Below are 23553 nucleotides of genomic sequence, written 5' to 3' on the forward strand. Positions count from 1 at the left end.
CTGTCTATATTAAATTCTGAATAAGGCTATTGGATAAAAACCCCAAATTTCTGAGAGAATCTTGGAGCAAACACATCTGGTGCTGGAGATGCACAGTCACTATTGCCATCTTACCCTGATCCCACTGAGCTGAGCTGGAATCCCAGCTGGCATCACTGCATGCATGTACCTCACCTTAATCCTGCTCCTTTCCCTGAAAAAGCCAGCTGAGAAGCTCAGAAAGATCTGATGCTGAAGGGAATGAGGTACCTCAGCCCTTTTCCAAGACAGCAATCCAGTTAATGGCAGCCAACATGCTTTGTGTTAATCTGTGCTTGAGTTGTGTGTTGGATGCTGGACAGAATGTTCAATACGTCACATAAGAAGGTTTTTAAAAAGTTCATTTGTTCCTTTTTATCCCTTGATTTGGAGACCAGCATTGGTGCATGTTGTACTGGAGGGATTTATGTGACCAACACCTCGGAGAGGTGTTCTGTCTTTCCTTGAAGGCAACAAGATGACAGCAGTCTCACTTCTGACCTTTCAGAAAGATTATGGTACAAACGTGTGAGATACCCAATTGCTAATATGCAAACTATTATTGGGGAGAGTTTGTGTTTGGTCTGGTGGAATTTCTTGGCTGCAGGAAACTTGTATTATTAAAGCTTCTTTTGTTTCAAATTGTAACACAGAAAGCCAACATTTGTATGCGGTTTATTGAGATGAAATGGTGTAACACGTGCACATGGAACAAAGCTGAACATTGTGTCATTAATATTAATAATGTTGCAACAAGAAATGGACGTTGAAATTAATTTATAAATATATTGGAACTCATTGATATGTTTTTCATAACACATTGAGATAAAGTGGGCAAGTCCCTGCAATACACTTCATTCTGGATAAACTATTTCCTATCAACAAAGTCACTTCATTTTTTTTAACCAGACTACTCATAATTCGGGGGAAGTTCTAAGCACTGCTCGCCTTAGCCCTGAGCTGTGTTAATCATAAAATCATCACAGAATTACAGAAAGATTTGGGTTGGAAGGGACCTTAAAGAACATCCATTTCCAGCCCCCTGCACGGGCAGGGACAGAGTCCAAAATGCTGGGGGTGATTGAATCGGTAGGGCTGACCCACGGCCGAATATGAATGTCTAATTCCCCCACTTGGCACCGTATGAAAACGAAAGACCAACATCAACTCTGCAAAAGCTGCTCTGGGAATCCAGGCGGAATTATTCCAGTTTCAGCAGCGCATTCATCGCTGTCCGGTCCAGAAATGATGCTCCCACCCTCGCCCTGAAGCCGAGTCCTCGAACGAAGCCCAGCGAAGAACAACAGGGAGCCTCCTTAAGAGAGAAGAAAGGGGAGGAGAAAGCGTCTGTCCCTGAGCATAGCAACCCCACCTCCCGGTTATTTCATCTTCCTTACAAGGCTTAAGCCAGAAGCTTTCCTCTGTGCCTGGCTCCCTTAAAAGCAGGAGAGCGAACCCCGAGGATCCCGGCGGAGCGCAGCCGGCGTGCGCGGCTGATGGAGAAGAAGGACAGGGAGGAGCTGGCATGAGCCCTGTGGAAAGCACAGCCAGGAGGATGCTGCTCCCCACAGAAGTGTGACAGTAACCTAGGAATCCTAAAGCAGGTGTCCAGTGATGCAGATCTACTAAAGAAACACGAAACCAAACCCTAAAAGAAATCACTGAGGGGGAAAAAGTGCAACATGAGAGGTAAATATATTTTTCCTCGGGCAAACTGAAATAACCGGCTGTATTTTGTTTGAAAATCGTCATTGTAAGTAGGTGGCTGAAACTGCAGACTGAAAAATGCATTTATTAACATCTGAATAAAGACTGGTCTGACTCTGACTTCAAAAGCAGCACAGGTTTAAAAATTCAGATCAGCAGATGAATTCAGGTGCCTCTAAAGAAATTTTGACATTTCTCTTAAGGCATTCACAGCTTAAACCTTTTCAAAAACCTACTTTTCTAATTTGCTTTCTCTGCTATTGCTAGGTTGTTTTCAAGTAGTAATATTCACGTTGTTTTGGGGAAAAAGCGTGGCACAACCAAAACCTAAACTGAGAATATGTCTCAGAAAACTGTCTCCATCAAGACTTTTCAAATGCTCCCATACCCTTGTTCTTGCAATAGTGCCATTTCTTCAGAAAGATCCATGACCTACTGAGCTGGAATGTCTCTTGACATCTGGTTGAGGTTACTGTAACTGGTATTTGGGGTTCTTTTTTTTTTTTTTCCAGTTTAATTGAAACAAGCTGAGATTTTTCTGCACATTCTATGAAGTGTTTCCATGCTCTGACTGTCTAGTGTCTCTGATTGGTAATTCTAGAACTGCCAAATCTGAACGGGAAAAGAGGAAACACTTCGAGAATTCAAAACTGCAGCCCTTCTGTGGACCATGCTGCCAGGGATAGTCAGTGGCTCAAAAATGCAAGACTTTGCTCCCTGTCTGTAAGATGGACCGAGACAAATGTTTTGCAAATGTGATACTACTGACTTCAGCTTAGCTGTATTCTTGAACGTCTGATGTACATCTTTGCAATGCTAGAGGACTTACAGATGTTTTTATTTACCAGCTAAAATGAAAAACTGGCCTGTGGAGAAGAGCTGCTGGAAGCTCTGAGAGAGCTTGAGGACAGAGGATTACTGGACAACTCCTGCAGATTCTCATCAAAGGCTTTGGCTCAGCCTTCCAGGCGGTGCATGCAGAGCTGTGGGTTCAGCACTGGAGGATGGAGGTGCTACGCCGCTCCTCAGTCTTTGCTGCAGAGGTGATGGAGGTTTTTGACAGGTCTCCCACCGACAAAGAGCTTGTGTCCCAAGCCAAGGCTCTCTGCAGAGACTACATCAACTCAAGGCTGATTCAGGCAGGTGTCAGCTGGAGCAAGCCCGAGTACAATGCCCCGGTGCCCGGGGGCAAGCTGGCCGAGGTGTCCACCATACTGCTGCGACTTGGTGAGTGTGCTGGCATGGGGGAGCTCAGACTGGATGGACAGATTCAGACCAGACTCTAAGGCTTTTCTTGTGATGATACAGAGGTTTTTCTTCTCTGCTTTTGGCATTGAGTTTTAGTTTTAGTGATCTTCCCTAAACTTCTCATTTGCTTGAGTTTCCTCAGTCTCTTGGAGCACCGCTCACCACAAGGCTTCTGCAAAGTTGCCTTTTTCTGAGGACTTGCAACAGCTCCAAATCACAAAGCAGTCTAAGAAAGCCCAGCAGCAAAGGGATTCTGTGTGCACAGCTCTCCAGCTGTGTTGCAGTTCTCACAGTACTTAGAACAGTCTTTCCCAGCTGGGCATTTTAGCGGTGTTTTTTCCAGGGTGAGTGACTTGATTGCCACGATGCATCTGCCATCTTCTAGGGCACTGCTACTTCTGGACTTGGGCTTCAGCAGTAGCTCACCCAGCTTCAATTTGGGGGTAGTTGCTTAGAAAATGTGCTGTTGGAGATTTTATAAAAGCTGCTTTTTAATGACAATGTGTTTAAATTTCCTTTGTTATTCAGCAAGACCTGAGTTTTCTTGCTTTTTGCTGGAGCAAGAAGGAGTTGGTTGGTGTTGTCTGGCATATTCTGCCAATCAGTGCCACTCTCACAGCACAGCAGCTCTGGGGATTTCAGGGAGACCCATTTGAAGGTCATGCCTGGAGGCTGTGACATGAAGATATGCTTTAGAGCTTGTACCAGGAGCACCCTCTAAATGTTAACAGTTGCCTGGTCTTTTGTTTTGGGTTGTGTAGCATCCTGTGTGCTCAAGTGTAGCTGTCTGTCATTTGGGAATCCAACACCTTTATTCTTGGGAATTGCTTCCAACATCCCTCTTTGCCTGCAGGCTGCTATATTAGCTCACATCTGGCGTGCAAGCTACCACCAGCATTTGCATGTGATTTAATTACATCAAACAGGTCTGGTGAAGTAAGCATTAACTGGGCCTAACAAAGTCAGGACTGGGGCTGGTGTCCCCACTTTCTCCTTTTTCTACTAGTTTGATATTATCCCAAGTTTCTTTTTAAGGCAAAGCTGTGTTACTTTTAACTGACTTTTTAAAAAAATTCATTCTTTTTCACTTTTTCTTTTCTATGCTGATTTTACTTCTACTTTTGTTTCCAGTGGTTGTTTGGTCTTTGGGGGAATTTTTTTGTTCTTCTCTCAATCTCGCTGTCTATTTGTACTCCCTTTCTTCTCTGCCTGCATTGGGGGTTGAGATTTATGTACTTTCAACCCAATCTTCTGTGGGTGGCCAGGAACATGTTAAAGGGCAAGCAGGTGGCTCACTGGATCTGAAGGCGTCTCCTGGGTTGTCCAGATGGAAAGATTTGCCTGACAGTCCCAGGAACTTGGTGCCTTCTCTGAGCAAATCTGTTTGGAGAGCACCATGTGGTACCCATGCAATCAGAAAGGTGAGCAGTCCTCCTCGTTAAGATGGAGAATAGTTTCTGTCCTGTTTCTTTAGAAACTCCTCTTGTCACATGGCCCATGCCTTTCTTTTCCCCTTTGCTGCTCTAACCAGCACAAGGCCTGCTGGTATCCAGCCACCTGCCAGCAATGGTAATCCTTAGCCACTTCCTGAGCAGTGCAAACAAGCAAGACCAGTTTTTTCCTTCAGGATAGCTCTGAGAAGCCTGTGGAGATGGGGAGTTGGAGTATTTCCCAGCCCACTTGCACACAGAGACTCTGATGAGCTGCCTGGTGGGCCAGCAGAGGTTCTGGGCACAGGCAATGATGTTGGAGGTCATAGGGAGGGAGGCTCCATCAGCTCAGTGAGGCTTAGCTGCTAATTACAGCAATTAATGAGTCAGACATGGTGAAACCTAATGGCATAGCCAAATGAGGCACCCCAGACCAACCTGCTGTGACTGTCATGGGCCTGGTTTATCTGAACTTGTATTTCCTCTGGCCAAGGCCCAGGGAGGTGCCCTTTGACCACTGCAGTGAGCTTCTGCACATGGGAACTCTCACTGCTGCCCTGCTAATTCCTCCACAATCACTGGAGGAAGGAGGATAAGCCCCCAAATTGCTCTAAATGTTGTAAAGTTGGACATCAGGACAAGGACACAAGGACAGTGGACACCAGCACCAATGTATCATGCCACAGAAGAGGTCCTGGTGCTGCTGGGGCAGAGAGGTTTTCTGAGCATGGGAATGGTTTCCTGTGCTTTCCTTCCCTGGATGCTCCTGCCTGCCCTGTGCCTTGCTGCAGAACAGGGCATATGTGCCTCCAACCAAACCCTGATCTCATCTGGGGCCTCCAGGCACTGCTTGTTAGAAATTGTAGCAGTGGCAGGCTACCAAGTGCTGATCCCAGCCTGCTGTGCCTCCCTCTCAGCTTAGCAGGGCTATCCCCATTTCCTCACATTTACCAGGAAGCCTGTGAGGAGAAAACAGCTGCTCAGTAGTCTAAGTAAGGTTTCCTCTTATCAGGGCTGACCATGTGTTGGCAGGTTTCCTCTTGCCATCAAACAGGGACAATCCCATGCTCAGGAAAGGCTGAGAGAGCTCAGCTGTGGAATTCTGTAGAGCTGGGTCTTGCCTGTGCTTAGTGGCAGATAAATGAATTAAGGGTGAGTAGCTAATGGCTCTATAACAAGATCCTGATTGCAGTGGCATCTTCTTTTTTACCTGCCATATAAATTAAGTTTTGAGGAAGATCAGTTGCCCTCTGACTGGGCCAAGTCACCTGGGTCTTGCAGTGGGATATAAAGCTGGGATAAATCTTCCTCTTCCCAGAGCACCCTCTTGCAGGAAAAGAGCACAGTGTGTCCTAAATCTGAGCCAAAAAGTGTTCTCCATGCACAAAGGGCCTTGGTCCCCTGTGGTGTTTGCATTGTGTCATGCTCCTACAGCAGCTGTGCAACCTTCATTAAATATCCATGAACCTCTACAGAGAGAGAAATCCCTTGGAGACTGGGATTTATTAATTCTACTACTCAAAAACTGGGGTTTTTTGCCACAAAGGAAAAGCTTTACTGTTGTTTCCCAAGCTCCATAGCTCAGTCCTTTTGCAGGAGGTTCTCTGCTTGTCCTCGGTATTTTTGTCTTGATCTTCAAGCTGACCTAACACCTCCTGCCATTTCCCAGCTGGGCAGAAAGCACTCTGGAGGTGAAAGCACATCTGTGTGTGTCAGGTACCTTACTGCTGAGCAGTCAGCCATGCACATGAACATCTCTTTAACCATTTGGAAGACAGAAAGAACTCCAGATTGACTCTCAAGTGCCTGTGTGAGCATAAAATAGCTGAGAGTCTCTTTGTTTAATTAACGTTGTTCAGCTCTGGGTGGATCCTTGGCTTTCATCAGCCTTCAGCATTCTTGAGTTTCTCAAGATTGTCTCTCTTGCACTTCAGGCATTTTTGTACAAGCCTGGTGGAGTGCTGAGGAAGGGCGTATCTCTCAAAAGCTTAGGTGGATGTACATGCCTCCTTCTCACTTCTGAAATAAAATGACATGGCTTTGCTTATCTGAGGCCTGTCTCCTGTGCTGGAGGAAAGGCAGGCAGCCAGCCTGGGAACAGCATTTATGTCAGGGATTACTGCAGCCACACCACTGGTACAGGCACTGCCTGCCTCTGCTGCCTTTAGAGTCCCAGGGTGCAGGTGCTAGGGAATTGCATCTAAACCACCCTAAGCGTTCTGCTGTCTGCCTAAACTCAGGTGGAGCTGGGATTCAGACTCTTAGGCTGGAGGCATGGCTGGGGTGATCCCAGCTGTAATTTCTCCGTGGTGGGAGCAGGGTTTGGTGCTGTTTGTGCTGACTGCTGGTTTTTTTTTTTGCAGGGGATGAGCTGGAGTACATTCGCCCCAATGTCTACAGGAACATTGCCCGCCAGCTGAACATCTCTCTGCACTCTGAGACTGTGGTGTCTGACGCCTTCCTGGCAGTGGCTGCTCAGATTTTCACGGCAGGTACAGTGCCCAGACAGACACACAGACAGGGCTGGGTGGAAAGGAGCAGCATGGAGCCACCTCTCTCACAGAAGGCATGTTTCTGGGATAGTCTGCAAGGTGGGGCCTGCTTTCTGAAAGGGCTGTGGGCAGTTTGGCACTGTGCCCTGCTTTAATGATTTAATGAGAGCTCCTCTCTGCTGCCTTCTGGCAGGGAAATGTCCTGGGTTGTAAGATCCTCCCAGTAGGTTCTGTCCCATTCTAGAAGGCATCTCGTGCCCTTCCTTGTTAGGAGGTGGCTGTTACCTCATTGCACAGGGAGGTCACTCATTCCAAACTTCTTTGCTCACCATTGGCAGCTGCAGAAGATTCATTGCATGGGAGTCTCCCTTGTTCCAGCTCATGCTGCTGATGCTGGAAGCCAGAATCAACTCGTCACAAGAGAGCTCCTCTCCTCCTGGCCTCCCTTCCCACAGCAACACCCAGAATTGCAATGGGAGCTGCTGCTTCTCCTTTCTCATACTGGGGAAGTCTTGGTCCTTAATGCTGTTCCAAATGAGCAGGTGCTTGGAGCTTTCTCCCTGCTTAGATGTGAGTGTTCTGATGCTGCTGTTAGACTGGTTCCAGAGATGATGGTCAAAAGCAAAAATATGCCCTATGCTGCATTCAGCTTTTCCTGGAAACAATCCCTGCCCACAACTGGGAAAGCAGCCTGTGGGAATTGAGGGAAGAGAAACATTTTGGAGGGATTTATGTCAGGCAGGTTCTGACATAGTTATAGGTTTTCTGCAATGTCTTGTGGTGTTGTCTGTGGAAGGGACTGTAGATGTTAAAGATTGGAAACAAGACAAAAAAAAGGAAAAAAAAACCCAAAGAAAAACTTGCTAGCAGCATGAAATCACTGAACCAGTGACAATACATGGGAAGTGTCACAGGATGCAGGGACTCTTGTCACTTTGGCAAGAGTTGCTACAGGATAGAAATCCAGCTGTCAGTTGTACTTTCAAACAGGCTACCTCACTCAAAACCTTTTAATCCTCACAATCAATTGTGCTCCTTTATCTGGAACCACTTTGGAGAAGCCCTGACATGCAGAAGGTCTGAAGACCTGTAATGGAGAGCACAGATCCTCCCCAGAATCATAACAGATGGCAGAATAGATCAAAATAGAGAGGGACTGCCCAAGCAGAGCTTCTGACAGTTTGGGCAGGGCAGATTTTACTGCCTGGCTTAGGGAAATTGATGCTGTGCCATTGGAAATGGATGGAATTGGAGTGTGTGGCTGCTCCTGCAGCCCTCAACAGCCTTTCAGAGCCTGCCTGGGCTGCAGCTTGCCTTTGCACTGGGCTGGCTTGGGAGGGTGTGTGAGCTCAGAAAGCAAGAGCTGGGCAGGTATGGCAGGAATGTCTCAGTGTGGCTGTTGGGCAGGTGCCCTGTCTTGTCACTTAGTGCTGAGCTTTACTGGGTCAAGGCTTACAGAAAAACCAGGGTCAGGTTGGCAGGCTCGGGTACAATTTGCATTGCAGGTGAGTAGGTGATCTTAAATGAGTGCAGCTGACTGGATTGGGACTGGCCCACCTCCAGAGCTGAAGTGACACAGAGAGCTAAGCCAGGAGTGCTGCAGGTGGAGCAGACCCTGTGTGCTGTGATGCTGCATAACCATGATGCTGAGGAGAAAGCCTGCTGCCTCCTGGGAATTCTGCTCTCAGTGTGTACTGACAAATCCATGGAGAGCTGCATTTTTTTGGGTGTTCTTCAAACTTCTCAGCTCAGGAGCCAAATGTGTGGGTAGTTTGAAGTAGAAATCATATCTCATAGTTCTAAACCTGGATTTTCAGGGTATTAAGAATTGAATCTGGACTCAGCCCTCTGAGGCTGACAATGCTGGGGACTTTGGACTCAAGCTCTGTTGACAGTGCTGCCCCTCCTCTGGTGCCACCGTGCTGCAGAAATAGAGTGCTGATTGCACAGGGGGTGATTCAAACCTTCTCAGAGCTCTCCATGCTCTGTTCTTAATTCTTTCTCATCTCTGCTGGGAGTTGTGTATTTAATTGCTTTTATCGGCTTGTTATTTTAATTTCTCCTAGGTAGAAGGTTGCTGAGTGGCAGAGGGGTAGGAACTTGCTGGTTTTTAACGTTCCTGGATCCCACTGCAGTCTCAAAACTCAGCATTTAACAATAAATCCAGCAAATTGGAGTTGGTTGTAGCAGCCGGGCATTCATTCCCTTTTTTTTTTCTTATAGCTCACAGGAAAGAGGCTCTTACTGAGCAGAGGAAACCAGACACTCAAGTCCAGTCTGAGTTTTCATGCCAATTACTGAGTTTATTAAGAAAACAGCTACAATCTGACACTACAGTGCTTAGGCAGCTTGGGAAGCCCCACTAGACACTTAAAATGCCTTTCCAGCAAGGAAGCAGGGGATTTTGACCCTTTTCTGCTGGAGAGGTTTTCTCCTTAATCTTTTACATGTCTGCCTTCCACATTCTGGTCTGGTTCTGAGTCTTCAGACTGTAGCTCTGTCTGTGCTCACTTCCTGTCCACACTGTCTACAATTCTTGAGTAAGCCCAAAACTGCCCTGAGCAGCATTCAATGCCTCCTCTTTCAGTGAAGAAAATTTTACTAATACAATCTAAACATCACCTGGTGCAATTTGAGGCCATTTCCTCTTGCCCCATGGCTTGTCATCTAGAAGAAGAGACTTTAGGCTCAAGCTGTATTTTGTCCCCCTGTTTCCAAACAACTCATTAGTTATTCAGGATGAGGAGAGCCCATGTGAGTGGAGACAAGCACTGCAGAGCCCTGATCTGCTTTTGATGGTGAAGGATCTGTGACAGCATCATCTCTGTGATGTTACCACTAGTTCTCATGTATGGTCCAAAGCTGCTCTGCAGGTAGCAGGAGACTTTCCCCTGACTTGAACAAGCTTTGGTTTGGGGCCTGACTGAGCTGACATTTACCTTAGGTTTTAAAACAAATGCCAGGAGGAAGAAGTCACTTGGTGGAAAAACAGAAGTAGAAAAGGGAGAGGCATTTTCCTTTCTTAAAGGAAGCAGTTCTGTCCTGTTGGTAAAAGCTGCTACGTGTGAGAGCTTTTTAAAAGCTTCAGCCTGGTTTTTACTGGGTTTGGTTTTTAATCAAGAGTGCCTGAGCTGAAGTGAGCCCTGTGTAACAGGCTAATGCTTTCTTGGGAGAAAGCACTTTCCCTGCAGGAGCAAATGGATGTGGATGACACCAAGCTGACTGGTGCTGTTGACACACATAAGGATGGGATGACATCCAGAGGGACCTGGACAAGCTTGAGAGTGACCAATGGGAATCTCATGAGGTTATACAAGGCCAAGTGCTAATACTGCACCTATGCTGGGGCAACCACCAGGATCAATCCAGGCTGGGGATGGACAGAACAAGAACAGCCCTGGGAGAAGGACTTGGGGGTGCTGGTGGGTGACACCTGGACATGCCCTGGCCCTGTGTACCCATGTGCTGGGCTGATCCCCCGGTGTGGGCAGCAGGGGAGGGGAGATTCTGCCCCTCTGCCCCACTCAGACCTGTCTCCAGCCTGAGTGTCCCAGCACAGGAAGGAGCAGGAGCTGCTGGAGAGAGCCCAGAGCAGGCACCAGGATGAGCAGAGGATGGAGCAGCTCAGCTGGGAGGAAAGGCTGGGAGAGCTGGAATTGTTCAGCCTGGAGGAGAGAAGCTGTGGGGTGACCTCAGTGTGGCCTTCAAGTCCCTGAAGGAACCAACAAGGAAGTTGGAGAGAGACCATTTACAAGGATGTGGAGTGATAGGACGAGGGGGAATGGCTTCATACTAACAGGTTTAGATTAGATCTTAAGAAGAAATTTTTCCCTGAGAAGATGAGGCCATGGCACAGGTTTCTCAGAGAAGCTGTGGCTGCCCCCTCTCTGGAAAGTTCAAGGCCAAGTTGGATGGGGCTTGGAGCAACCTGGGATAGTGGAAGGTGTCCCTGCCTGGGACAAGTAATCTGTTTTGAGACATCTTGGGATGCTTGGAATGCGTGGTAGGGGGTGGGTCAGACCTGTCATGTGAGGTGGTGCCCTGGCCCCTGTACCCCAGCCCCACAGTGTCTGTCAGCCCTGGCACACTGAAGGCAGCCCCCCCAGGGTTGCCTGAGCCAGTCCCTGAGGGTCCAAGAAACCACAAGACCCAGCTGGGAGGAAGGCCCAGGGTGGGCCAAAGCTTTAAGAAGCCTGACCCCGAGGCACATCATTGTCCTTTAACCCTACCTTCATTTTGGGGTTTTAAATCACTGGAACCCAGGAGTTGGTAGCTATATGTCTGTTTTTCTGTATCTTTCCTGTCTTTCTCTTTTTCTTCCTTTCTTCTTCTCTCTTCTCACGGAACGTGGCATTGAATGGGTTTAAAGATTTTCTATGTTCAGTGGGCTAAGTCTATGCAATGGTAAGTGATGTTATGTTGCATTTACTCTTTTGCCAATGTTCCTTAATTTTCTGTAGTTTGCCAGCAAATTTTCATGTGTTTTTTACCTCTTGAGAATATCTGGTTGGGATTTTCTCCTTTGCATCTATCCAGAGCAAAACAACCCTGGAATTAAGTGACTGGTGTGTATCACTGCCCATGACAGGGGATTGGAATGAGATGATCTTTGAGTTCCCTTCCAACCCAGACCGTTCAGGGTTTCTCTGAAATGCTGTTAGAAATGCATCCTGCTGCTCCCTCATCACTTAAGCTTTATGACTTGACTTTCCTGCCTTGTGCACACCCCTCTCAGCTTTTCTCTCCACCAAAGCCTGTTGTGTCTGGCTGTAATCTCCCAAAGAGTAGCAGTGGATTGTGTTTCTTTAAGGTCTGATTTGTGAGCAGGATTTTGATGCTGAGTGGAGCAGAGGGAAGTTTATTTGAATAACCTCAGGTAGTGTGGTGCCCTGAGACTGCACAGTCATGTCTCATGGCTTCTTTGTCTCTCCCCTGGGGCAGACAAGCTCATATGAGCAGGAACTTTCAAGAGCATTCCTCTCCTGCTAATTCATTTTACCCTGGGCTCAGCAGTGTTTACATACCTTCAGCTCAATGGCTGGCCTAGAGAGTGCAACTTGTATTTATTTTTTTATAGTGCCTTCTAAGCAGCCCTTCACTTTTTCCATATCCTTTTGTTCCATGTCTGCAAGCAGAGCTTTCTCTCTTTTGGCCTTTCCTTTTTGGACCAGCTTTCCATTCCCTGTTATTGTTAGCTCCTGTGCATGTTCATCCCCACAGTGGGAAGCTGTGAATGATTGTCTTGCTTGGTGATGAGTGCCTGTTTTACCCAGTGTGGATGACAGCCAGGCCTTTTGAGGAATTTGGAGTGAGCCAATGTGTTTTCACTTCTCATGTGCACTGGCCAGATGCAATTCCAGCTTTGTGCTGAGATGGATCATACTAATGTCACCTCGAACCTGCCCTGGACATCGTGGGGGACAAAGGCACTGCCCTCTCAGTAACTCTGCTCCTCTGTCCCTGCCAAGGGAGTCCTTGAGAGAGAAAAGCTAATGGAGCTGGTGTCCTGGGAAAGTGCAGAGGATGGCTGCTGGGGTGTGTTCCCTCTCCTGCCTGGGGCTGGATGGTTTCTGGAGCCCTCCTGGGCAGGGGGCCCAGCCACAGGCATGGCCCAGCTGTTGGAGGTGCCTGCTCTTCCCTTGCTCCCTACAAGATCTAGTGAGAAGAAGAGCATAAGCTGTACCCTGCTGTTGTGAGTGAGAAGCCCAGCCTGCTGTCTCCATCTTCTGCCTCCAGCAGTGGCAAGAGGACTTCAGAGAAATGGAAATCAGGAAAGGATTTTGTTCTCTCCTGCCCCCATGGGCTGACTCTGCTGGTAACAGGAAAGGCAGCCTGAAGGATTGGTTTGACCCTTATGGACATGTTGTGGAAAGAGGATGTGACCCCTGAGCCCTGCACATCCATCACCATTACAAACATTGCCCAAGAGCTCCTTCTCCTCCTGCTGTGAAAGGGAGAAGGGTTCTCTCCATGTGCCAGGGGAACACTTGCCCTGTGCAAGTCCTGCAGCAGGTCCCACTGTGGAGCAATCCTGGCAGGGGAGCTGGAGCTGAAGGAATTCCTCTCCAGCCTCTCTGGACTGATGTGCCCTAGAGCAAACTGCTTTCCTGTGTGCTGGGCAAGTCATGGGTCTCGAGCCTCTGTGTTTCACAGGTTGTGGATACAATTTTCTTCTATTGGAAAGCGACACTTGGGTTCAAAACAAAGTTAACAAGACTGGAGCTGTATTTCTGTACCAGAGTGACTTCAGTCCTGTCAGTCTTTGTTACTGCCGTGTAAATATCTCAGAGCTAATGGACTTGCTTCAGATATTTAAAGAGTGCTGTCAGCAAAAGCTTGGGAATAAGCCAGTGAACTCTTCCCTGGAATTTTGGGTAACTTTTGTTATGTAACTCAAGATGCAAGGAACCACATTTCTGCAGGGATGCAGAACTGTAAAACCGACTTATACTGAAGCTGAATATAAGCCAGCTGAGGCCCTGGTCCTGAACGTATCATCAGCAAGGAGTGTAACCCCTTAAAGCCTCTTTCACGAGGTACAGCTGTACTGACCTGCACCCAGACAGCCTCTTCCTCGCAGGGAGAACCCCTCTGTCTGGTCTTCTGTGGTTTCATTGCCTCTTCCTGGCTCATTCTGCTGGCTGTCATGGTGACACACAATGTGAGAAAGGCAGATAAATAGTGTGAATGCCAAACAGGCACTGAACTTCCTGAGTGACAGCGCTGGTGTCAGGGACACAGCAGGGTCTGCTCAGCAAATAAAAGCAAAAGGAGAAGAACAATCATTTTAGCTACATTAATAACTTCCTCTGATCTCTGGGATAGTTCTGGGGAAGGACAGAGTAGCACAGAGGATTTGAGCTAGTGCTGTTACTGTTGCTACAGAGCCCCACAAAAGGTTCATTTGTAGATTTTTATCTCACATTACTCATGAGAAGTGGTGGGTTTTTTTAACACTGAATGGATTTTCTTCAGTCTAACAAGGTGTTCCTGTGACTGACATTCGAAGAGTTCCTCTAAAGTTTAGTTCGTTCTTTTTATTTAAGGAAAAGAAAAGCAAGCAATTCCCAAAAGTGTTAGTGTGAGTGTCCCTTTTGAAGCACCAAGTGTAAGAACTGTGGAAATGCTCTGAAATCTGCATATTTTCTAGAGAAATGGAGGGCATTCTGCTGCAATGAGAACAGCTGTGAGGAGGCTGGAGCACCATCCCAGAGCTGCTTCAGACTACCTAGGGATCTGAGAGTGCAATGAAGGAAAGAGACCCTCTACCCCATTTAAATTGTATTTTTTCTTGCTGAGCACGTCCAGCTTTCTAATGGTGTGTTTAACCCCTCCTGGTCTATACATCTAGTCATTGCACACATATTTCCATCCTCTCACCTCTTTTCTTTCTTGCTGCAGCCCTGTGGTTTTTAAATATTAGAATTTCACCAGGTTTCTGACTATGTTTGGGAGAGACTTTGGACAGATTCCATAGAGACTCAACACTGTAAAATAATTCACAGTATGCTTGATAAATGTGGCTATTACAGATAATAAAGTACAGGGGGGATATGTCATTGTACAGTGGTAGTTCTGCATGGCAGTGAAAGGGTTGTGTTTCCAGGTCACTGATTCTGAGAAAAATCCGATGAGGAGCAGCTGACTATGACTGCAATGTTTGAGCATGAAGGATTTATGAGTGCAATGTTTGAGCATGAAGGCTTTATGCCCAGTGGTGCTGCTAAGGCTCAGAGGAGCCCCCAGGAGGCTGGCTGGTACCTAGGGCTGAGCTCCTGTGTTATCACTAACACCAGCAGGAAGGTGACTGCTGCTGGGACAACTTCCTTGTGGAGCCCTGGCTGCAGGCAGGTCAGCCTGGCAGGAAGGCTGGCTGTTTTCTGGGAGATTAGATAACTCACTGACCCTCCACCCTGCACTGTCTTTGTCTTCAGTGGGGTAGCACAGGCAATGTTAAATAAGCAGTGGCCAAATCCTTGAATCTTTTCAAGTGGAGACTGAGTCCTGCTCCTTATATTGAAGAGGACATCAGCCCTCATGAGCGCCCTCATGAGCGAAATTTGGGATTTTTGAGCTTTCTGTGCTGTCTGGCTCTGACCCCATGGAGAACACTGCTTTGGACCTGAGGCCTTGGAGAAGGCTCCAAATTTGAGTGATGGAGTTAGAATCGGGTGTGTAATTATATAGAAATGCGTGCTTTTATATGATAAAGGGTTTCAAATTTGAGATTTTATAGTACAGTAATAGGTATGGGACAAGATGGAGGATTTTGGGTGGTGTCCCTTTCAGTGTTCATCTTCCTTCTTCTTCATGATTTCAGGCAGTAGCTTCTGGTTGGACAGTCAGTGCTGCACTGAGGGTCATGGGAATTTAGTTATAGGGTTAAAAGTATAAATAATATAGGTGTTAATTCTCTATTGGTTTAGCTTTGAGAGACCTTGTGGCAGCTGGATCTTTCTCCATTTTCATCACTTTTAGCTGGTAGCTAGAAGTGTTGCAGAACTCTCTGTACTTTAGATAAGTTTTAATAAACAATCAAGCCCAAACACGAGAAAATCAGTTTCCTTCGTGTATTTTTTAATCCTGGCTCTGAGTGAAGGCAGAAGAGACTGAGACAAACCACTAATGAAGTGGTGCAAAACTGCCACCACTGTTACAGGGTAGGCACTCTGCTCTCTGGTGAGCAGCAACAGGACCCAAGGGAATGGCATGAAGCTGTGTCATGGGGGTTAGGTTGGATGTTAGGAAAGGATTATTCCCAGAGGGTGCTGGGCACTGAACAGCCACACCAGGGAATGTCACAGCCCCAAGGCTGCCAGAGCTCCAGAAGTGTTTGGACAGCACTCTCAAGGATGCACAGGGTGGGATTGTTGGGGTGTCTGTGCAGGGCCAGGAGCTGGACTGGATGATCCTTGTGGGTCCATGCAGCTCAGGATTCTATGACTCCTCTATTCCAACTGTGATTTTGTGAACCATCTTGGCCCTGTAACTTTGCCTCCCTTCGCTGCTTTTGTGCCATTATAGAACTGAAAATGCTTATCTTGCATGCTTTGAGTGCCACATTGGAACAGTGATTAGAAAAAAACAGAAATGCTTTGTCTAAGGGTGTTTAAGCTTTATGTTGAAGACAGAAACCTCAGGTTGTTCAAACTATTTGAATTCTATCACCTCCTATACAGCATGTGCATGGCTGAGAGCCAGTGGCAATACCAAATGCACATCTTCCCTATCTCAATGGTGCCTTTAGGCTGCTTTTTTTTCCCAAAGCTGTGCAGCCAGTGCTGAGAGGAAATCAAACCATACCAAGGTCAGATTATTTCATTCTGCTTCTCTATGTGGAGAGTTTTCCCTGATTCTGATCCCCTACTATTTCTTTACCCCCATGTGGGGAGCACACAGAGCTCTGGCTGCCTGCAGTGAGTGTGGGCACATGTAATGAAGCAGAGTAGTTTCCTTTGATTATTCAAGACTTGTTGGATCCCAGAAACCTGGGATTTTTGAGCTTTCTGTGCTTTCTGACATTGAACCCCTGAAGAGCACTGCTTTTGACCTGAGGCCTTGAAGAAGGCTTCCAAATTTGAGTGATGGAGTTAGAATCAGAGCTGTGAGGTTAAAATAGAGGTATGTGATTTCACATGGTGAAGGGTTTTAAATTTGGGTTTTTTGGATTATAATAATAGGTATGGGAAAAGATGGAGGATTCTGGGTGTTGTCTCTTTCTGTCTTCTTCCTTCTTCTTCATGATTTCAGGCAGCAGTTCCTGGTTGGACAGTCAGTGCTGCACTGAGGGTCACAGGAGTTTGGTTATTGGGTCAAAAGTATAAATTATATAGGTGTTAATTCTCTATTGCACTGTTTAGCTTTAAAGACCTTGTAACCAGCTGGATTCAGCTCCATTTTGCTCACTTTTAGCTGGTAGCTAGAAGTGCTGCAGAACTCTCTGTACTTTAGATAAGATTTAATAAACAACCAAGCTCGAACACGAGAAAATTCATCTCCTTTGCCTTTTCAATCCCGACTCCGAGCAAAGACAGAAAAAAAAAAAAAGAAGACGAGCCACTAATTAAGTGGTGCAGATACCACCTTTACAAAGGCTGAGCTGAGTGTGTGTGAGTGTAAATATGACTGGCCTTTTTCCTCTTGACAGGCATAACGTGGGGCAAGGTGGTGTCTCTGTACGCCGTGGCAGCCGGGCTGGCCGTGGACTGCGTGCGCCACGCGCAGCCCGCCATGGTTCACACCATCGTTGACTGCCTGGGAGAGTTTGTGAGGAAGACCTTGGTGACATGGCTGAAAAGGAGAGGAGGATGGGTAAGAAATGCTGTCTCGTTGGATTTATTTCTGTGTGTCCAGACCAAAAAATATCCCAGTTAATGAAAGCGGGGGTGTGCTCTCTGCAGCTTGATGCAGAAAACGCTGTGTGAGATTCTCTTTCACAATGCTGTGGCCACCTCTGTCCCACTTACACTTGTGCTGAACTTACATAACTCTGTTACTGCCTCGTGGTCCCATCCTCAAAAACATCAGTTATTCTTTTCCTCAGCTTCCTGCATAGCTGACACATAATAATTCAATCCTGACCCACCAGCACCTGGTGTGTTCCTGATCTTCTGCAGAGCTAACAGCCAGTCATGGTGGGACACTCTAGGGATCATTCCTGTGAGGCACAGTCACAGATTGCCACGAGAAGCTGTGGTTGTCCCATCCCTGGAAGTGTTCCAGGCCAAGCTGGATGGGGCTTGGAGCAGGCTGATTTTAGAGGAAGGTGTCCCTGCCCATGGCAGGGGGTGGGATTGGATGGTCTTTAAGGTCTCTTCCAACCCAAACCATTCTTTGATTCTGTGATACTCTTGGCCAGCTGTTTTCTAGAAACTGGCAAAAAAATGAGGCCTGCCAGCTTAATTCTCATTTCACCTCTAAGCACTGGATTTCTTTGGTCTCTCTATACCCAGTGTGACCACTGGTTCCCATGGAGGATTGTTCATAGTAAGAACTTTATTTTGCTGCTGTGGCATAGCTGGATACCTTTCCAGTGACCTCCCCAGCTGACTGGAGAGACTGGCTGGCTGTGTTAGTGTCTGGCAGCTGGGTGATGTCTCTGTGTACCAGGTTCCATGTGCCTGTCTAGCAGGGACACAGACAGTCCTTGGATCCTCTAGTGGGCTGCTGGGCAGACGCTACCTGGGGCAAAATATTGCCCTATGACACCACTCAGTTCATGGAACATCTCGTTCTCAAGGCATGCACTCTTTCCAGGCTGAGCCATAGCACCAAATTCTCTCTTTTCCAAGAGGTGAAATTTCTTCCTAAGCTGTCAGGAAATGATCAGGTTCCTCACCCATACAGATCTGGAGAGAGGGGGGTGTCTTTTTCCAAACTGAGTATTGCTCCTCTATGCTGAGACTTCCCAACTGTGTCAGTAGCTCCTTCAGTTACCTGATTTCTTCAGGCAAAGTATCATTGTTCTGATTTTGGATCCCTTGCACTTACAAAGTACCAATCCTACCTTAAATCATGCCTGCCCTCTCTAAAACTGTGTCACCTTGAGGCCAACTGACTCAGGGAACTGTTTGCTTGGGCTAAAAGTAACCTTTGATTTGAATGCCCTGATCTGTTTCATTTTGCATTCCAAAAATGAATTGTGCTGAGGCAGGTGAGGAGGATATCCTGGGACTGAGTAACACTGTTCCTGCCTGTCAATGCCAGTCCCTACCTCAGTATCATTTGAGGCTCACTTTAACTGCATACCTGTAGAGCTGCTTGAAATGTATTCTCTGAAACATTTTTTTCCCCAAAATCTAGTTTCATTAAAACAGAAATATTGTGTAGGAAAGCATCTCTTTCTAGTTTCCAACTATTTTTCCTTTGTTTTGGTAAAACTTGCATGCCCTGGTAAGTTAGCATCTTGTTTTAATTTTTGTATTGCTTCATTAGAGCTCAAAACAGAGTGTTTGGGTAGTTCCAAAAGGGTATTTTTGGAAAGTTTGCTGCATAGCAAACATGCTGCAAAACCCATGACCAGACCAGCATTGGTTCTGTGGAGCTGAGGAGATAAATCCACCATTGGCTCCTTCTGCCAGCCATCCCTCTTTAGATGGGCAGCACATTCCTGTTGGAGCTGCTGAGTCCATGCAGATTGCTCTTGGGATCTGGCCCTAAGGAAGAGAATCCAGCTTCACTCCCCCCATCAAGCACAAGGCTGTGAAGGCTGCTGGGTTGTTCTGATGCAGCCCATTTCCAACACCCTTATCAGCAACTCTGGGCTGTGAAAAGGAAATACTTTCCCTCTAGAAACTGTCAGGGGAAAGGCTGCTAATCCCATCTTGTGCTGGGCCTCCCTGAATGCTCTTCCTCTTGATCTAGGCACTGCAGCAGGAATTTCCCAGCCTTGTTCAGGCCAGACCAAGCAGCTCTTTGGTGGAACCCTCTCACCCAGTGCCAGGCCTAGCCTGTGCTGGTTTGTCCTGGCATGCCATCCTTCTTCACATGGCCCCCATCTCCATCAGCCTAGGCTGAGGCTGCCAAGAGTAACCCCTATGCCCTGAGCTGGCCCAGGAAAGACACCATGGAGACTTTGGAAAGGCATTTGAAGTTCTTCATTCAGCAGCAGGTTCCCATGCTGCTTCCATAGGGTGGAGAAGATCACAGAACCCAATGCAAACCTCACAGGAATAGCAAGAAAAAACCTTTGAGACCTCATTTCTTCCTGGGAAGAGTTTGCAGCCTCAGTAGTGGCTTTACAGTAGAACAGAAAGATTTAATTTTTTTTTTAGCAGCATTTGGTCCAAAGCAGTGTATGTGACTCGAATTTGTTTGAATAATTAACACAGAACATCAAACTGCCATTGTAACAGTTTATCAGTGCCTGACAAGGCAAAAAGCCTTAAGGCAGCTTTGAAGTTTTCAATTCCATTGCCTTATCAGGTAGGCTTGATTTGGATAACAACAGCTAAGGCAATTGTTAAACAGCTGAGCAAATTTGCTTATCTAAGCAAGCCCCATACTAAGTGCTCCTGAGTGCAGCTCCTCTTGGTTAGAGCAGTGAGGTCACTGCCTTTGGGTGAACATAGCAGGAGTTCACCTTTTCTCACCTGCAGTCAACCCTCCCCAGCTGTAACCAGCCCAGTGTGTGTATGGTGGCTCACACGAGGCACTAAAGGCCATCAGAGCTCATGTTTCTCAAGGATCAGGTACCCTAACATGTGTGTTCAGACAGGTAGCTGCATGTCATGACTTCTCTCGACCAAAGGGACAATTTGACACAATTGTGTTTTAAACACAACCCCATGCAAGTTTCTAGACTCTGACAGGTTGAATCAGTTCAGACTATTTCCTAATGCAAACAGGGTGAGTGTGCTAAGCCACGGCTGGAAGTATTGAGGGAGACTCTCCTTATTTCCCTCCACAATACAGATTAAGTGCCTGTAACCACTGGTACCACATTGCAGCATCTTCTGGTAACTGTCTTGGCTCTGCTTGCTGTGTTTGCTTGTGTTTTTCAGCTATAGGCAGCAGTATTTCCACACCTTGGTGCTGACTCAGCTCTCTCCTGTCATCCTGCTCCTTCCCAGCCTTGCATGCTCTGTATTCCTTCCTTCTGCAGTCTCTGCTTGTCAGTTATTCACGGGCTCAGCTTCTCCTGGTGCTCCCAGGAGGTCAGCAATGTGGTGAGATGCTCTATGCCAGCCTCCAGACATGGTGGAACATGTGGGAGGCTGCTGGCACCACAGCTTTGGTCTGTGGGTGATGATGGGGTTGGGGAGTGTGGCTGTACTCACTAACCAGACTCTGGGATTTGTCCCTTCAGCCCCTCTTTCCTTTCTTCTAATGATCACCAAGGCTGGTCAGGCAGGGCTCGTGCATGTCTTGGGCACAAGCAGAAGGAACAGAGGAGATTATTGGAGCATTCGTTGTCTCTCGTGTCCTGTTTTGGGGAGGAACACCTCAGGGTTGAAAGTCTCACTTGTCTGTGCTTACGTCAGAAGGTAAATTTGGAAGACTACTGAGCTAAGCTGATAAAGAAAAAAACTTTTGGGGCTGTGAACATTTGCCATCCTTGTGATGTGATTCTTGTTCTCATTTGCCACCCAAAAGCTGTGTCTGAAAACCACCTGGGGTTGATGTGTTAACAGTGCTCCCCCTGTCACACAACCACGGTCCATATTTTGTGCTAGGCTGGAGTTTAACCAGAACTCAGTTATATCATGGGCAAAGCTTTTCATTTTGATTCCTGCATCAGAAAATGCATTTTTCTCTCTACCTCTGTCCTGTTTACTTCACCTTCTTGATATTTTCCATTTTCTCCTTCCCATGCCAGCTTAGAGCCTATTTCTATCAATTTGATTTTTTTTTTTAAAATCATTGCAGGCCAGCTTCTCTTCTTATTAATACTTGAAACCAGCTGCCCAAGTGATCTTTGAATCTGGCCCACACATCTGGGAGGCATCTCTGCTGGCATATATATTTCCACAAACATAGCTACAAAGCTTGCATTGCTTTAGATTTAAATTGGGGGACGGCTTGCTTGAATGTCTTCCAAAGAAAACATTAAGGCAAGAGAAAATGTACAAGCAATTGGAGCTGATATTAAACAGGACAACCTCTGGGAAGCATCTGGCTTTACAGAAAAGGATGGGAATGCTGATACTGCTAAGGCTTCCTAGACCCTTTTGAACAGGGGAAAAAAAAAGTTGTATTTAGCTATCCTAAATGGGAAGTGCTGGATAATCTTCCCGTAGCATTTCTTTCCCTAGGAATGGCTGAAGAGGGGGTCACTTTGCCTCATTGGTGGGGAATTAGGAAAGTGTATTTTGCAGGGCTTTTGAGCCCTGATTTAATACCTTTTAGTGTGTGGAAGTGTCAGAGCCAACATCTGGTGCTGCAGCAGCTTTGGTGTGATGCTGTGGGGCTGGGACAGCCTGCAGATGTGGGCACCTCTGTCTGATGATCTCTCTTCCCTCCTCATCAGGCAGACATCACCAAATGTGTGGTGAATACTGACCCCAGCCTTCGCTCCCACTGGCTCGTGGCTGCTGTTTGCAGTTTTGGTCACTTCCTCAAGGCCATCTTCTTCGTCCTGCTGCCTGAGAGATGAGTCCGAGTTGCCAAGCACAACCCCCTTGCCCCATCTTCTCTCCCACTCCAGAAGCAACAAGAAGTAACTGGAGAAGTAATTCCAGACTGGTAATGACAATCTCTGAAGAGGAGGAAGAGAAGAATTGGGACACAACAAAAAAGGCTTGTTCTCCTCTCCATCAAGCAGGAGCAGATGATCAACCACGGTCTCCTATTTGGAACCACACGAGCCTCTCTCACCATTAATCCCTCCAAGAATTTTGTTTTCCTGGGTAACTTGCATGTGTGGCCTGGGTGTAGCTGGTCCCTGGGCACGCTGGTGGCAGCTGTGTGGGGATGGGACTGTCAGATGGCTGCTCCCTATGGCTGTGTTGCATGTTTATGCTAGCACCAGGCAGAGGGGAGGAGGAAGGGAATATTATTTGAAATGAGGGAGAGTCCCTCCTTCACTCCGTGTGATTTCCCTTCCAGTCCTCAGACTTGCCTTGTGTTGGTTCTTGTTGTTACATTTGTGCTTAGACTTCATCTCCTCCTTCATCCCTAACTCGCTTGCTGGGCACTGCCCCAGCACAGCATGGTGGGTTTTTAATGAGATAAAAACCAAATAATCTGTCAACAGATGCTTCTCCCTGACATGTCCTGGAGATTGTTCTGAGTAGCTGTGTGAGGGGCAGGACGAGGGGGCAATGTGTGTTTTGTTGACCCCTCTTACTGCACTCACCCCAGCCAAACAGGAGAGCAAGGGGCAATGCTTTCAAGCAACAACCCGGGATGGAATTTCACCATGAAGAAAAATATTTTCTCCACTGAGATTCTGTCAGAGCTAAGAGTGTCAGTAGGAAAGGCTGGGGGCCATGGGCAGAAATAGGGAAGCAGCAAGTGAACTGGCTGGTATTGTAAAAGCAGTGAGCTGTGCTGAAAGTAGCTGATGTGTGTTTCTCCTTTAATTTCTTTGAAGTACAACTCGTAGTCTTCTTTGTGACAAAGAATAAAAGAAAAGAAGTGGTATTTCACTACTGCAGAGGCTATTGTATTTGTTTCCAGACCAGAGTTAACAATTCCAAAAAAGGCCAGAACAGTGCAGAGACAAACACTCGGGCCATGCTAAAAATACTTCAGCTTTTCCCCTGGTAGAGCATGTTAAACATGTTAAAACTATGACTTGCCTGCTTCATGCCTGGAATTTAACCCATGTTGTTGCCATGTCACAAACATGCTGTTTCCACCAACAGATGAGGGCTTCCCTAACATCAGCAGGGAAAAGCTGTGGAGCCTCCTCTCTGCCAAAGCCCTCTGGAGATTCCCTGCTCAGTGCCCTCTCCCTAAAGTGTGCCACTGGGCACAGAAGAAAAACATAGATTAAGAACATGTGGCACTATGGGGGGTTTTGCTGATTTTTTTCCCCCTGATTTCCCTCCTAAATATTTAGAGAGGCTTTACTCTTCCTCCAGGAGTTAAAGGGACCTGAGAATAAAGCAAAGCCTTGACTTTTGGGTACTGTCCATGGGCCAGGTCTGTACTCACAGTTAGTAGTGCTGTGCTCTGGGCAGCAGAATCCCTAGCAGAGGATGTGTAGGAGTTAG

The 23553-nt window shown here is 47.0% G+C and overlaps 1 protein-coding gene across 3 annotated transcripts; it reads left to right on the forward strand.

The window, feature by feature from the left end:
* The first annotated feature begins 1395 nt into the window (after positions 1-1395).
* On the forward strand, positions 1396-22986 carry BOK (BCL2 family apoptosis regulator BOK). Of its 3 annotated transcripts, none has more exons than XM_014870384.2 (5): positions 1396-1707; positions 2574-2952; positions 6767-6895; positions 17043-17206; positions 21864-22986. In XM_014870384.2, the coding sequence occupies exons 2-5, from the start codon at positions 2730-2732 to the stop codon at positions 21987-21989; spliced, it is 642 nt and encodes a 213-aa protein (XP_014725870.1). In that variant the 5' UTR covers positions 1396-1707; positions 2574-2729; the 3' UTR covers positions 21990-22986. The 3 variants fall into 3 exon arrangements, with proteins under 3 accessions (XP_014725870.1, XP_088026728.1, XP_014725869.1); XM_088170602.1 differs by having other exon boundaries at positions 21868-22986; XM_014870383.2 differs by having other exon boundaries at positions 1400-1707; positions 2327-2952.
* The last annotated feature ends 567 nt before the right edge of the window (positions 22987-23553 follow it).

The sequence above is a fragment of the Sturnus vulgaris genome, chromosome 10 (genome assembly GCF_052056855.1).
Source record: "Sturnus vulgaris isolate bStuVul1 chromosome 10, bStuVul1.hap1, whole genome shotgun sequence".
Classification (NCBI taxonomy): Eukaryota; Metazoa; Chordata; class Aves; order Passeriformes; family Sturnidae; genus Sturnus; species Sturnus vulgaris.

Coding starts and splice junctions, on each gene's coding strand:
- BOK (XM_014870384.2), top strand. CDS start 2,730: ATGGAGGTGCTACGCCGCTCCTCAGTCTTTGCTGCAGAGGTGATGGAG. Junction 6,896..17,042: donor TGCTCAGATTTTCACGGCAG/GTACAGTGCCCA, acceptor TCCTCTTGACAG/GCATAACGTGGGGCAAGGTG. Junction 17,207..21,863: donor TGAAAAGGAGAGGAGGATGG/GTAAGAAATGCT, acceptor CCTCCTCATCAG/GCAGACATCACCAAATGTGT.